General features: G+C 41.6%; 2 protein-coding genes across 3 annotated transcripts in view; both read left to right on the top strand.

Moving 5' to 3' along the window:
- The window catches only part of Meikin (meiotic kinetochore factor), a 40712-nt gene extending 38297 nt beyond the window's left edge, over positions 1-2415 (top strand). The window contains exon 14 of the mRNA XM_048333887.1: positions 2278-2415. Coding sequence (XP_048189844.1) covers positions 2278-2309 — 32 coding nt within the window. The 3' untranslated portion in view covers positions 2310-2415. The remainder of the gene's footprint in view (positions 1-2277) is intronic.
- Positions 2416-7866: 5451 nt separating this feature from the next.
- Fnip1 (folliculin interacting protein 1) overlaps positions 7867-16164 on the top strand; it is a 58517-nt gene continuing 50219 nt past the window's right edge. For both annotated transcript variants that reach the window (XM_048334016.1, XM_048334015.1), the window contains exon 1: positions 7867-8064. In XM_048334016.1, the coding sequence (XP_048189973.1) occupies positions 7973-8064 (92 nt within the window). In that variant the 5' untranslated portion in view covers positions 7867-7972. The remainder of the gene's footprint in view (positions 8065-16164) is intronic.

Raw genomic sequence — 16164 nt, 5'->3', positions numbered from 1 at the left:
ATAGACCTTTTAGGAAGAGGGAACAACTTAAAAGCACTGTGGCTAGCTAGGTGCCATTGGCTCACACGTGTAATCTTAGTTATTCAGAAGACTTAAGTTCTAGAGAGTGTGGTTCAAAGCCAACATGTACCTAAAAGTTCAAGAGATTCCATATCCAATTAACCAGCAAGAGTGTTGGGCTGGAGGCATTGTTCAAGTGGTAGAATGCCAACTATGAGGGGGGAAAAACACACCATAACAAAACAACAAAGCCTCTGTGGCTTAAAGCACCCTCAGTTAAAGAATCTAAATTAGTTATGATCAGCTTGAATGGAGGTTGGACTTTCTGAGAAACTGAGTCCTGAGTGGTAATTGGGAGCAGATGATAGAGAACCTCCTATGACATGTTAACTTTTTTTTTTTTTGGCCAGTCCTGGGCTTGGACTCAGGGCCTGAGCACTGTCCCTGACTTCTTTTTGCTCAAGGCTAGCACTCTGCCACTTGGGCCACAGCGCCGCTTCTGGCCATTTTCTGTATATGTGGTGCTGGGGAATTGAACCCAGGGCCTCATGTATAGGAGGCAAGCACTCTTGCCACTAGGCCATATCCCCAGCCCTAACTTTTCATTTTATTCTGGCCAGATTTACTTTTTAATTTGAACACTTTGGCAAGAAGTGTGCAGGTGATTTGGAAAGCAATGAGCTGGAAGTAGAAAGGCCAGGTGTAAGCTTTGAAAAAGTACGCATGAAGAAAATTGAAAAATGCACATATGGGATAGAGGATCTCACAGCGTCATACTCAGACCACCCAAGGAATTTGTAAATAATGAAAACTACCATGCCACTGCCTCAGCAATCTTAATTCAGGGGTTCTGGAGTTTGAGAACAACTCTAAAGTCTAAAATATATGCAATATATTTAACTAATATGCATACACACATACACCCACACATACATGTATATATATGTATACACACACATGCATGCATGCCCTACAGAATTTAGTCACTAACTGAGCCAGGGCAGTGCAAAGAAGGATGCTTAGGAGATGATTTGTAAGTCTTTAGTATTTTCAAGTTGGAAATTAGTGTCCTATAATATGATGGGAAAATAAAGGTTGTACATATGGACTTTGAGAAGGTGAAGGGAAGGTGAAGGCTAGTCAGTCAAGTGGGCTGATGGTACCCACTTGGCAAATTACCCAAGACTAATATGGACAGTCTCTAATAAATGAATAGTGTCTGGATTTAGAAAAGACAACAAGGCACCTGGATAAGGTGCAGACGCCATGTAGCTCCCTCTCCCATGGGAACTATGGCCCCACTAATAAACCTCCTTATGAACCTTCAAAAAAAAAAAGACAACAAGGAATAGTAGAGGGTAATTTGAAGATCATGTGCAGGTGGAGATTTTGATACATTAGATTTGAATGAGACCCAAGAGTCTACATTCCTAACAATATTCTAAGTGGTGCTAATATTATCCGTCCATGGATCCTGCAAGATCAAAGCTAGAGGTCTCTAGTTCACAAATGTAGCTACACTGCACACTGTCACGTCTGATATTTGGGTCCGTCTCTCAAAGATTCTAATTGGCATGACCAAGATGTGTGACCAAGATGTCAGGTTTTTAAAATCTCATGTAATTCTGAAGTGCAACCAAATTTCAGTACCATTGGCAGTGGCTGATTAGGTAAGGGAGGAAGATGTATCTTAATGTGAGAGTGGTAATGGACAATAGGTAAAACTAGCCCTGTGAATCTCCTGGGGTAAGACCCGGGGGGAAAGGCTCAATAATTCTGTATTTAGGATGATTTTGGATTCAACAAAGAAGAAGGCAAAGGAGAGAATGTGGGGGCTTTTGCCTAGGGGGTGCTGAGGAGGACAAGGATGAAGGCACAGCTGGATCTATTCCCCCAGGTTGCAAGACTGAGATTAGGGGCCCTGCAATGGCAATTGGCACAGTCTTCCTTTGGCTTTCCTCTGGAATGTTATTGAGCAGACTTCCTGACACCTAAAAAAAAGTGTGTGTGTGTGTGTGTGTTTATTTACATATATACTTATTTACACACATACATGTAAAATCCCAGGGTGTTTAGGAAAGGGTGAGCCAGATAATCCTTTTCTTTTTTTTTGTTTTTGTTTTTAAATAACCTCTGGATTTGTTGCCTAAGGCATGGTGATGTTGAATTACGGTGACCTAGACAAGAGCTCTCACCTCCAGGGACTAGTTATTCATAACTGTTCTGTTCCCCCACTTGCTTCTGTATGAAGTAATCTATTGTTACATTTTTCTCCAGATATTATAATGGAAACAAATGGCAGGATTTAACAGCTGTGTCTGAATTTGAATTTTCACTTCTTTGAAGATATGAAGTCAGTCTGTACAAGCAGAATGCCTGCCTGAAATTACATGAAATGAAGAATTAAAATTTTCCAATTACTTCTACTCTATCTCTATGTGAAAAAAAATCTATTAGTCTTCTTTTTCTTTCTTTTAATTAGTTAAGAAAAACATTGTTAAAACTTAAGGAAATGGAAATGAGATTTTTTTCTTTGTTAGAAAAAGAAAAACATTCTTCTTAAATGTCTTAAGTATGCTTCTTAAATATATGAATTTTATTGTGAAAAAACCTAATAGCTGATAGAAGAGTATACACTAAAATGGTTTTACTGTTTAAAAAGAGACAGCACCAGTATCCTATATAACTTCCTTGGATTGTTTTTTTCCCTAATGTCTATTCTTTGTGTAGACTAAAAGTATTAAAGTTGTTGAAATGCTAAGAATGAAAATGCTTATGTTACAAGCTATTTTTAACAGAACTTAATTGAAACCACATGAGTGAGAGACAAAATTCCAGGTCTGATTAAAAGAAACTCTGTATTCAGGATTTGCTAAAGTAAGGGACTATACAATATGTATAGTCAATCGTACACTTAAGTATTTGCTATATTATCTCATCCCAACCAGCCTTCGTTAGTTATTACTATCTATAGGAATATTATTCTTATTAGTTTGGTAATAAAGCTTGTGGTGTCTAGACATTGCCCTTCCTCCTACACACACACACACACACACACACACACACAGCAATGCTATTGTCAGTGAATGGAGTAGTTAGAAAATTGTTGAGCTTTGGTGTCTGATAGTTTTACTTACATTATACATAAAAGTAAAGAAGTTTCAAAGCTGTTTCATTGCCAAGGAAAATCATAATATCTAGAGCTAATTTGAGGTTAAAAGTAACCTATGTAATACTCGTTTTTAAGTGAGTCTTAGGAAGATGTTCTTGTAAATGATTTAACTTTCTATCTTTTCTACAGCTGAGGGCCGAACTCAGGACCTTGCACTTGTCAGGCCGAGTGCTCTTCCACTGAGCTAAATCTCCAGCCCTTTGTAGATGATTTAATAAGACCTTAAACCATAACTGAAGATATTTTTAAAGTTGATATGTCTGGTGAGGAAATGTAGAAGAAAATATTAATAGCAGAGCTATCATAGAAATTTAGACCTGTATTCTAAATGAGTATTCAACTAAGTGAGAAACTTGTGATTGTAAAAAGCAGAGCTGTGATAAGCAGTAGGAGAATAAGAAATTATATAGGAAGTCTGTTTCCTGCCTTCAAGGAGTTGACAATCTAAGGGAAAGAATGAGAATGCATTATTTGATAGTTGCTAATCAGGTGGTAGATTCCTGAATTGGGTTCTTGGATTGGGCCTGGTCAGACAAGAGGACATAACATTTGATAATTTCATATTACTAATAAGGAAAAAATAGGAAAGGTAAACAGTTGACCATAATAATACAGTTTAGAAAATGCTAGAAGATAGGATTTGAAGATTTGTCTTAATTGACTTGTGTAAATCTATATAATACAGGGGAGAATGAGACAGGGAGTTAAAATAAGCATTCAAGGTTTCAGAGTTGGGATCATTATTTTTTTTTCTTTTCTCTTTTCATTTCTAGTAATTAAATGCAGGGCCTTGTATATGCTAGGCAAGCAATCTACATTTCAGCTAGCTCTTTTGATTTTGTTTTTGAGACATAGTCTAACTATTCCTATTGACCCAGCTGGCCTCAAATTTGTGATTCTGTCCCTGTTTCTTGAGTAGCTGGGATTAGAAGCATGTGTCACCATGCTTGGCCTGACATTACTTAATTATTAGTAATAGGACTAACAGGAGAAAGTTGATGAAGCCTGCCCATCTAGCAAATATGAGAAGAATCAGCTCGAATGCTGATTCTTAGCCTGGGCCTTCCCTGACCACCCTATCTAAATTTAGGGTGCTTTCTGTTAATTTATCTCTTTCCTCTTATCACAATTTGCAATATCTTGTTTATTTTTTTCTTCCCATTAAGAACTAAGTTCCCCAGAAGAGGGACTCTCTTTTTCAATGCCCTGTCTCCAATGACTGAAATATTCTGAGACCTGGGGGAAGACTTAAATGTTTGCTGAATTAAAAAAAAAATTGATTTGGGCTGGGAATATGGCCTAGTGGTAAAGTGCTCACCTTGTATATACATGAAACCCTGGTTTCGATTCCTCAGCACCACATATACAGAAAAAGCCGGAAGTGGCACTGTGGCTCAAGTGGTAGAGTGCTAGCCTTGAGCAAAAAGAAGCCAGGGACAGTGCTCAGGTCCCGAGTTCAAGCCCCAGGACTGGCAAAAAAACAAAACAAAACAAAATTGATTTCTAGTATTTCTAGTGCTGTCTTTTCTTATTAAAAGGCAATAAGTAGTTGGTTGAAGAGGTTTTAAAACTGATGTACCCTAGGTCCATATAGATTGCGTTTTTTGAGATATCAATGAAAATGTAATGTTTCAGAATAATTTAGCATAACTGTCTTAGTGTGGTGGTTAAAGAATCAAGATTCCAATTTGTTGCCATCTTTTCTTATCTGGAAGCCAGAAGATAGCTTTAGTGAAGAGTTGACTTGCCATATTTTCAGAAGGGTGGTTTTGGAGGCAGTTTGATAGAGACCATAGATTGTTAGGATTTGGAGGAAACTGAATCTTCTTGAGAATGTAGGATTTATGTTTAATATTTGCAACTTAATAGTTGCACATTCATATAATGTAGCAAAATTAGTAGATAACAATTGTGAGCTTTCTCGTATTTCTTCCAGGATGACTCCTTAAACTTAAAAGGGCTGCTTTTAAGATACCTCAGCTTTTCTATGGGATGAGGGAGTAGTAAGTAAAAGGGAAAAAAAATAGGATATATTGATATTGATTTCAGAAATATTTAAATTTAAGTAGAATTGTGTCCTCTTTTATGATAAACTTATCATTTAAGTGTTCTTTGAGCCTGATTTTAGCACTAGGCTGCAATAGAAGAGAAATACAATGAGTGCTAGCAAATAAATTTGTTTTCTATGTACCTTTCTAGTATAAGACAGACTACAGAAATGAAGCTGTTGCATGACTAGAGAATACTAAGGTATCTCTTATGTAAGCAGTAATGTTCTTTCCCCTTACTATTAATAACTATAATTACCCATGAAGTAATTTTTCCCAAGATGAAAGCACACAAGGTTATTGTATTTGGAAACTTCTTCTGAGGACACTGGAAATATTCTCTGTGCTAGCTCTGAACGGCCATTAGTCCTTAGAGTCTTTGGTCCTATATAGAAGGCTTGAGCCTGTTGCCACTCATAAAGGATAATTTGCTACTGTAAAAATAAAACTTCCCTAAATGATTTGACTGATAGGATGCATACATTTTCACCTTTAAAAAACATGGACTTACATTTTGTTTATAAAAATGTCATTCTGTATTATATACAGTTATCTTGTTGGGAAAATACATAGCTCTGGCATCATAATGTTTGTGTCAGAATCCAGAGGATTATATGAAATGTATAGGTGATATAGTTCTGGTATTTTGAATCCCATGTAGTTTCTGGAGTTGGGCAATTAACTCACAGAGGACCTTAAATGATTTTTTGTTGTTTTAAATGATTCTAATTATGTACTTCAAACTTTGTTATCTTCTCAGAAATACTTTTCCTCTGCCTTCTTTCATCACTAAGTTATTTCCTTCACACTAGTCACTATATTTAGTGTCTTCTCATCTAGAAAATTGTTTTGTTTGTTTACTGTGCAATCCCAGCGTCCAGAATTTAAACATTTTCAGGCTGTGTTCCTGCCTGCCTACCTGCCTTCCTGCCTTCTTGTGCTACTAGCTTTTGGGGTTTGAACTCAGAGCTTCACACTTGATAGACACTCCTACTTACTACTTGAGCCTCACCTCCGGACCATTTTGCTCTCATTATTTTTGAGATAGGGTCTCAACTTTTGCCAATGTCAGCCTAGACCACAATCCTATTTCTACTTTCTATTGTAGCTGAGATCACAAGTGCATACAGCTGTTGAGAGGGGCTATCTTGACCATTTTGCCCTGGCTGGCCCTGAAGCCTCAACCCTGTTTTCAGCTTCTTGTGTAGCTGAAATGATAGGGCTAGCCATTGTGCCCAGCTATGAGCACATTTCTTAATCATTTCTAATTAATGCTTTAGAAACCTTGACCTGTGCACTTGGGAGGTGGAAGCGGGGGATTTCAAGTTTGAGACCATCCTGTAATGCTGGGGACTGCTTGTAACAGTGGAGCTCAACATGTTGGGCATGAGCAAATTATCAAAGAGATACGAATTGTCACAATTGACTCTTTCTTATTATGTAATAAGTTAGGGCACTTAATCTATCTGCACATGATTGATTTCTATACCTAATTGTCAAAATGAACCATCGGGCCACGTTCATTATTTCCTTGTATCCACATTTCTCAGAGAGACTGCATGTCTCTCTGCATGTTGGGCGAGTTGTTAAAAATTTGTTTTGGACTAGTTTTGTCCGGACGCTGATGTATTTTAGCTGTTTGGGCTCAAAAAGACTGTGAGATAGATAATTTATGTACCACAGTTTCTTTTTGGAAAGTATTACCCTGTTCCTCCCCTCCCCCCACCCCTTTTTCCTTGGGTTTTTAGATATACTTCTTTACCTCCTGCAAGTTCTGATTCCTGCCCCACCTAGGTCTTCCCGAAAATGGGTTGTTCTCGGTGCTTGCTGTGCAAACCCCTTTAACCACCGAACTACACACCCTCAATCCCCCGCATTCCAAGCAACGAACATTGAGGGTCAGCTATGGAGACCTTCGGGCCGAGACGGTTCTCCTCCAGACCCCTTCCCTCCGTCGGTTTCAGTTGTGATTTTTGTCGGTCTCCAAGGAAACAGCCTGAGCTTCCAAAGGCGGGGGGGAGAGGGGGAGGGGGGTGGCCCCCCTGCAGGCTGGTCTGTCCCTGGAGGGGCGACCCACGTCCCCTGAGCCCAGCTGGGTCCCGGCAGGTGGCTCCCGAGTGGGCGCCGTTCATCTCCGAGCCGGGGCACCACCTGGGAGCCCCCAGGGCTGCAAGCTCAGCCCCACTCCCCCCCCACACCTCTGTGCGGCCGAGGAGCGGAGGAGGTGCGGAAGGCCGCGCTGGCTGGGCGGAGAGTCGGCCGTCAGCACCCCTCCGGGTCGCCCGGGGGCTCGTGCACTCCAAGGTCCGCGGCGTCGGTCCTGCGTCACCCCGCCGTAATCCCAGATAGGCACTGACAGCCTCCGCGAGGAACCCGTGCCGAGGGCGTTCCTCCCGCGCCCCCGCGGGGCGGGGCGGGATCGGCCCCGGGGAGCCGTGCCCTCCGCGCAGGGCACGCCCCGCCTCGTGAGCAGCCCCGAGGACGGGGCCGGCCCCGCCCCACACCCCCGCCCGCCCGCCCTCCCTCCGCGCGCCGACACGTGACGGGGCCCGCCGCCAGCCAATCGGCGCGCGCCTCGCCTCGCGCCCCGCCCCGCGCGCCGTGGCCGTTTGAAGTGACTAATTTCTGTCATATGACTGAGGCGCCCATGGGGGTGGCGGGGCGGCTGTAGGAGCGGGGGGCCTAGCGAAAGCGCCCCGAGCCCGAGCGTCACCCCCTCCCGCCCCGGGGGGTGGCCCTGGCATTGGCCAGCATGGCCCCCACGTTGTTTCAGAAGCTTTTCAGCAAAAGGAACGGACTGGGCTCACCAGGCCGAGACGCCCGAGACCCGGATTGCGCGTTCAGGTTAGGGGCGCTGCGGGCCCGGGGGTTGGAGGGCGCGCGCAGCCCGGGTGGCCTCCGGGGCTCGGGGCTCGCGAGGTTCCTGGGCCTGTGGGGGTCGGGGCCGCTGTGGTCGCGGGGGCGCGCGCGGCCGCGCTGGATCCGGGACCAGGTCCTCGGCGGCGCTGGGCCCGCGGCGGCGGTGTGTGTGTGTGTGTGTGTGATGGGGGGACGTGAACTGGGCGGGGGGGTGGTCGGAGCGGAGGTCGGGTCTCCTCACCGCACCCCCTCCTCCGCCATGCCTCCCCCCCCCCCACACACACCCCGGGGGTTTGTTTACGTCCGGCCGCAGCCACGCGCCGCTCGGCCTCTCGGGTCCCCCTTGCGCCGCGGCCGGAGGTGCTGGGGCTCCCGTGGTCCTGGCTGCCAAAAGGGAGCTGGGCGCGGGCTGGATTGGACCTCAGCCCTCTCCCCTCCTCCCCGTGACCAGTCGCCCTCTGGGAGGCTCCCTTCCAGCTCGGGGCTGGCATCGGGGGAACCGAGTTGCACGTTCAGCCCTGTCCAGGGGTTGGGGTGGGGGAGTCTCTTAGGCGAAGGACCGATCTTGCGGGGTTTCTTGGAAACTTAAAATTGGAGCTGTGCATTAAAAAAATAAAAATTTTTTTTTTTACCAGACTGAGCGACCTTAGTGTGATCGAAGGAGAAACGTGACACCTAAGAGATTAGGATTGCTATTGACCAGGGCTGAAGTGGCACAGAGTCTCGTAGTGAAAGCCTTGGCGTTAGAATTGGCTGTGGAGTCTTCCCCTCCTTACACCTGTTACTGGAAAGGAGTCTTAAAAGATCGAAAACGATAGCAGTATATTTTTTTGGGTGGTGGTGGTGGTGGTGGTGGTGGTGTGTGTTTTGTAGGCTTTGTCTATTTTGGGTTGCAGTACCTGTTGCTGGTGGATTAACTCTAAGCTTGTGAGTTGTGGTAGAAAATCCAGTCGCTGAAACTACATTGGGAAGGGACTATGTCTTCCAGAATGCCTCCACACTTCACCGCAGTGTGGAAAATGGCAAGCACAACTAGGCCAAATGTCAAATAGCATTCCAACTTGATAGCATAGCGGAGAGCCCGCTTGTATAATAGCAGTAGGAAAAAAAAGAGAGAGAGAGAGAATCCGTGTAAAATTTTGCTGCAGGCAAAAGTGTGAAATGATTGTACCACACGGGTTTTAAAGGTTTTCATATATACTTTTTCAAATTACCCTCACAAATGCAAGTTACATCAGGAAACAGTAAAGATAGGTGGGATTAAAATATTGCATGTAGAGAAATTTAACCTTAGAGGGGAAAAAAAGCACCTCAGTCGTGTACATTTTGGAAAAGTGCTTAGTAAAAGACAGTTATCGGGCTGGGGATATAGCCTAGTGGCAAGAGTGCCTGCCTCGGATACACGAGGCCCTAGGTTCGATTCCCCAGCACCACATATACAGAAAACGGCCAGAAGCGGCGCTGTGGCTCAAGTGGCGGAGTGCTAGCCTTGAGCGGGAAGAAGCCAGGGACAGTGCTCAGGCCCTGAGTCCAAGGCCCAGGACTGGCCAAAAAAAAAAAAAAAAAAAAAAAAAAGACAGTTATCTAGATATTGATCAACCCCCCCCCCCCACTGGGAAATAAATGTCTTACCATGCTGGTCTGTTTTTTTAAAAAAAATTTTCTTCACAGTTCTTTTTTCCTCTGAAAAATGAAAGTGCAGATAATACTAGATAATATTACACTGAGACATTCAGTAACCCAAGAGACACAATAGGTAGCAGATCCTGGAGGGATATTTCAAAGGCTATTTGAATGGCAACTATTTATTATTTCTGAGCAAAGGCTGCTTTTGGATAAATTTACAAGGATCTCAGGTCCTGGGTGTAAAAAGATTTTCATGTCTATTTTTGAAAAAAAAAAGTCTTCTGTGTAATTGTGTAATATTTTATGGTTGCCAAAGAACTTTCCCATCACTTATCTTATTTGGTATTTCATAACGTCTTTGTGAGATAGGGCAAATAGGGTATAGGTAACTTTATAATCCTTTTTCCACTGTGGAAGCCCAATAACTGCATGACATAGAAGCAATTGCTTTAAAAATAAGATGTGTACATGTGAGGAAATGAAGCCTGGTTAACCTCATAAATCGCCTAGTGAGGTGCAGATCTCATCAGCTAAGATCTTAAAAAAGAAACTTCATTGAGCCATAGTTTATTATGTTCATAAGTACATTTTAAAGGGTATAGTTCTGTGGATTGTGTTGTATATATGCAGCTTTGAACTCATGACTCCAGTGATTTTTTTTCTTGGAATAGTTCCATCAAAGTTCCTCGTGTGTCTTTGCAATCAGTCTCTAACCACTTCTGCACTCAAGGGAATAGCTGAATAACTTAATGGGCCTGGACCCTGTCTCTGAGCTTCTTATACTCAAAGCTAATGCTCTACCACTTGAGCCACAGTGCCACTTCCTGCTTTTTTGAGTAGTTTATTGGAATCTCATGTACTTTCTTGCTTCGGCTGGCCTCAAACTGCAATCCTTAGATCTCTGCTTCCTGAGTCGGTAGGATTACAGGTGTGAGCCACTGATCTACTTTCTTTCATTACAGTTTGTAATCATACTTTATATAGCCATGTGTCTCATTTTCATCCAGGATGATAGTTTTGAGATGTATTTGTGTTGTTGATTTTATTAGTAGTTACATCCATTCTTTATTTATGAGTGGCATTCCATTATATGGATATACAATTGTTTACTCTGGTTGAAGGATATTTGAATTGTTTCTAGATTTGGGCTTTATGAACAATTTTGTGAGTCTGTGTACAGATCTTTATTTGGAAACAGTATTTTTGTTTCCTTTGGGTAGATACCAGAAGTGGGATTGCTGCATCATAATTCTAATTGTTGTGAGAAGCTGAGGCAGGAGAATCTTGAGTTCAAGTCCAGCCTGGACTCTGCAGATTTTTTTAAGAAGATTGTAAAATTCTCAAAATGGCATGTGAATGAGGCTGGGGATAGAGCCTTATGGTAGAGTACTTACCTACCATATACAAGTCCTTCAGTTCATTCAATCCTCAGCATTACAAAACAAACAAAAATAAACCTACTAAATATACAGCATAATGGGGGGCACTGAGGATGTCATGCTAAACTTGCATTTTTATGGATCCATATCCTAACTACATTGTAAGTCCTATAAAGGGGGCAGACCTTGTCTAACAGGTATGCTACTGTACTTCTGATGCCTGGATCAAAGAAGACATGGGCTAAATATTTGATGAATGTACTGATAAAGATCTAAGTGATTTAACAAAAGATATTCCTCTTTGTGGTCATTTTCCTAAATTACTCATTTCATGAGTAAGTTCAGCCTCATCCCCAGCACTGAAGATTGAACTCAGAACCTAACAAGTGCTCTATCACTTGGTCCAGGCCTCCATCCCTTTTTACTTTTTGAGTTATTTTTCAGATAGTCTCCCCTGTAAGTCTGAGATTCTTTTGCCTATATCTCTCAAGTAACTGAGATTACCACCTCTGGATCTGGCTTTTTTGTTGAGATGGTGTTTCTTTCTCTCTCATATTTTCATATTTATTCATCTGTTCATTCATTCATGCCAGGGCTGGGCTGGGTTACAGGTGTGAGCAACCACACTTGGCTTTTAAAGAAAATTTCATTACTTTTTCAAGATTCCAAAGTTGTCCTCATTTTCCAGAATAAATTATTTCTTTCCTGTAAACATTTCATAATTGTAGTACAATTTTTGTGTGTGTGAATGCGTTTGTATATGTGTGCAGGTATCTTCCCTGATTCCATTGAATTTTGCTGGATAGATAACAAATTTATGTTTCTTCTGATAATGATGTTGAAGAGTGGGAGAGGTTTTGAGGCATCCTAAGTTGTTTATTATTTTATTATTATTATTAATTTGCCAGTCCTGGGGCTAAGGACTTACTGTCTGGGCACTGTCCCTGGCTTCTCTTTGCTCAAGGCTAGCACTCTACCACTTGAGCCACAGCAACACTTCTGGCTTTTTCTGTGTATGTGGTGCTAAGGAATCGAACACAGGGTTTCATGCACGCTAGGCAAGCACTCTACCGCTAAGCCACATTCCCAGCCCCAGTTGTTTGTTTGTTTGTTTTTTAATGTTTGAATGCTCTTGGTCTTAGGCTTTTTTTTTTTTTTTTTTTTTGGCCAGTCCTGGGCCTTGGACTCAGGGCCTGAGCACTGTCCCTGGCTTCTTCCCGCTCAAGGCTAGCACTCTGCCACTTGAGCCACAGCACCGCCTCTGGCCGTTTTCTGTATATGTGGTGCTGGGGAATCGAACGTAGGACCTCGTGTGTATCCGAGGCAGGCATTCTTGCCACTAGGCTATTTCCCCAGCCCGGTCTTAGGCTTTAAAGTAGACCTTGCGGGGAATGGCAGAAGCAATTTAACCTGTCTCTTTAGGGATGCCACCAGAATGCTAAAGACCTACTTCTTTGTAGGTCTGGCCAATATAGAGTATCCCTTGAAACAGAGCATTTTATTCCAAGTCACCCCAAACATGGTTGGCAAACCTTATAATGCTTCACTTGTCCCTAATGTAATCCTCGTGGTTAAAGTGACAGAGTTGGCATCAAGAACATGTAGTGTGAAACATTTCAGTTTATACAGTTATGGTTGCCTTTTGCTGGTGTAACTGTTGGACTCCTGGAGGCCTGTTGGCCTGCTTTCCTATTCTGTTGTGTGATCTATTATATAGTTAAATATTTCTATGTAGGGGCTGGGAATGTGGCTTAGTGGTAAAGTGCTGGCCTAGCATGCGTGAAGCCCTGGGTTCGATTCCTCAGTACCACATAAACAGAAAAAGCCAGAAGTGACACTGAGGCTCAAGTGTTAGCTAGCCTTCAGCAGAGGGAGGCTCAGGGATGGAGTCAAGGTCCTGAGTTTAAGCCCCAGGACTGGCAAAAACGAATTAATTAAATATTTCTGTCTATAGTGAGAAAATGCATATTGCAAAGTTATTGAGATAGTGAAATAAACTCCTCAATCTTTTGATAGAATCTTCAAAAATATGTATTTTATACTAGTTTGTAATATTCTGATGAATTAGCAGTTGTTTTAGGAAAGAAAACAATGTACACATAACCATGAAGAAAATAGCATAGAACTTGTTTGTGAAAGTTATAAATATTAAAAGTTTTAGCAAAGAAATACAAGACTTCACAAGTGTGAAAATATCTTTATTTGTATACTTGCTTGGCATCTGTAGTTGTAGAATTCTAGGCTGAGACTCATTTTAACTCAAAGTTGAAGACATTGCTTCATTGTTTCCTGTCTTCCCATATTGTAGATGAGAAGTCTCAAGATATAACTTTAATCTTGAAGCTTTAGGGGATTTTTAATTTTTATTCTGAAATTAAGAATGATCTTCCTTATTTTTTCTTTGTTTTGGTATTTTATTTGTTAATGCTAGACCTTTCAGTCTGGAGACATTTTAGTTCTGGGGAACTTTCTTAGGAGTTCTTTTACTTTTTTTTTTTCTTTATGAGACTCAGTAAGATCCTCCAGGGAGAGTCTCCTTTTTGGTCAAGTTTCCTGTTTGTTGTTGTTGTTTGTTTATTTGTTTCTCTTTCCCAGTTGCCATCTTCTTAACTTTCCATTCTGTTTCTTGAAGATTTCATTAACTGTTTTTGGTGAATTGTTAACATAGATGTTTTTATCTTGAATATATATATATATATATAATTTATTTCCAAGATCCTATCTTACTCTTTTTCATAAATCCCCTGTTTTCAGATCTATGTCTCAGCCATGGTCTCTGAAATCCTTAATGACCTTGAGTCTAGTGTTTGGCATTTTCCGAATCTGTTCTGCATAAAGACTGGGATTAAGACAGGATGGAAAAGGCAAATTTCAGAGTAAATAGACCTCCTCCTACCCCATGTATTTACTTTTTTTTTTTTTTTTTTTTTTTTTGGCCAGTCCTGGGCCTTGGACTCAGGGCCTGAGCACTGTCCCTGGCTTCCTTTTTGCTCAAGGCTAGCACTCTGCCACTTGAGCCACAGCGCCACTTCTGGCCATTTTCTGTATATGTGGTGCTGGGGAATCGAACCCAGGGCCTCATGTATACGAGGCAGGCACTCTTGCCACTAGGCCATATCCCCAGCCCCATGTATTTACTTTTGTTGTGTTGTTGTTGGTTATGGAATTTGAACTCAGGGCCTGGGTGCTGTCCCTGAGCTTTTTCCACTGAAAGCTAGTGCTCTCCCACTTTGAGCTACAGCTCCACTTCTAGTTTTCTGATGGTTAATTGGACATAAGGGTCTCTTGGACTCTCCTGCCTGGTTTGGCTTTGAACCACTGTCCTCAGATTTTAGCCTCCTGAGTAGCTAGGGTTACTGGTGTGAGCCACAGCACCTGGTTTATCTTTGTTTTGTTTTGTTTTTAATGGCCAGAATAATCTATTTAATGGGTCAATGAGTCAGTGATTCTCAAGGTTTAGTATATGTTAGAATCACCTGTAGGGCTAGCAAAATTTCAGAAAATTGGGCCCTACTCCCATAATCTTGTATTTCTGAAAGGTTTCTAGTTAGTGCTCAGTGCTAATGGTCAAAATTTTGAGATCCATTGCAGTTTGCAAAGTGATCATTTACTTTACCATTTCTTCTGAAATTGTGCAAGACAGTACGTTTTATTTACCAGTTTTTATTTTATTGATTTATTTTTTCAGTGTAATCACACGAGAGTCTTTATTGCAAGCTTGAGCCTGGGAATTTACCAGTTTTTAAAATAATGATTTGATGTTTTAACAACCTTCAAAAGTGACCATTGAAGCTTTTTTGGATGGCATTTATTATTGTTTTCTTTTTCCAGTCCTGGGGCTTAAACTCAGGGCCTGGCCAATCCGACTTTGAACCATAGTCCTCAGATCTCACCCTCCGTAGTAGTTAGGATTATAGGCACCGGCCACCAGTGCCTGGGTTGTTATATCCTTTTAATATAACCTCAGTATTTTTATTTTATTTTATTTTACTTTTTTTATCTTTTGCTGGTCCTGGGCCTTGAACTCTAGGTTTTGGTGCTACCCCTAGTACTCTGTCACTTGAGCTGCAGCACTATTTCTGGCTTTTTCTGTGATTAATTGGATATAAAGTCTCAGACTTTCTTGCCTGGGCTGGCTTCAAACCAGTGATTCTCAGATGTTAACCTCCTGAATAGCTAGGATTATGGGTGTGAACCATGAGTGCTTGGTACTCAGTAGTCTTTTAAGCACAGATTTGATCATTCCAGGCGTATGTCTGTCCCAGAGCCATTTTTACCAGTGATTTCTCTTCTTTTAGTAGGAATAGCATTTAATGACCATCCTGCCTTCTAAAAGTCTTCATTGCCACTGGTCATCATTATTTCTGTGTGTTTTCAGGGGAGAATGCCAAACATACTACATTTTTCTTGTTCTGAAAAAGTAAATTAATACTGATTTTTTATTCAAATGAAGGATTTTGTTTACCTTTAAATTTTTTAAATGTCTATCTCCTATGGTGAAAATCCTGTTTACTGGCAACCTTAACTACAGTTATTTAATTGGCTTATTTTATATCGTTTATAATTGTTGCAAAATCATACTTTCAGCATTATTACTGGTTAGAAAACTGATGAATGCCATTTGACATTTGTTTTTTGGTTATATCCTGTGTAGTTAGATCACCAACTGAAAATTACATAATACATTTAACTTTTTTTTTTTAAAGATCTATGATGGCTATTTTTGTTTTCTAAAAGATTGGGTAAAACATGATTCCCAAGTCAAAGCCATAAAACAAAATAATTCTCCCAATTTTAATCTTCTTTTCTATCATCTATTTTTCCTCCCCCTAGTAACCATTTTTACTTAAATTTTCATCTTTTTCTTTCTGTATGTGTGTGTGTGTGTGTGTGTGTGTGTGTGCACTCTCGCTCCCATGCATGTGTATGTATGAGTGAGTGTGCTTGTACTGGGGACTGGAACTCAGAGCCTCATGCTATCACTTGGGTTTTTGGCTCATGGCTGGCACGCTATCACTTGAGTATTTCCTATTGAGACAGGGTCTGGCTATGTTGCCATGCCTTTGAATTTAGTATGTAG

The sequence above is a fragment of the Perognathus longimembris genome, chromosome 25, assembly GCF_023159225.1.
Source record: "Perognathus longimembris pacificus isolate PPM17 chromosome 25, ASM2315922v1, whole genome shotgun sequence".
NCBI classification, from domain to species: domain Eukaryota; kingdom Metazoa; phylum Chordata; class Mammalia; order Rodentia; family Heteromyidae; genus Perognathus; species Perognathus longimembris.
Note: the sequence above shows the minus strand (reverse complement) of the source record. Positions and strands in the feature narration are given on the sequence as shown.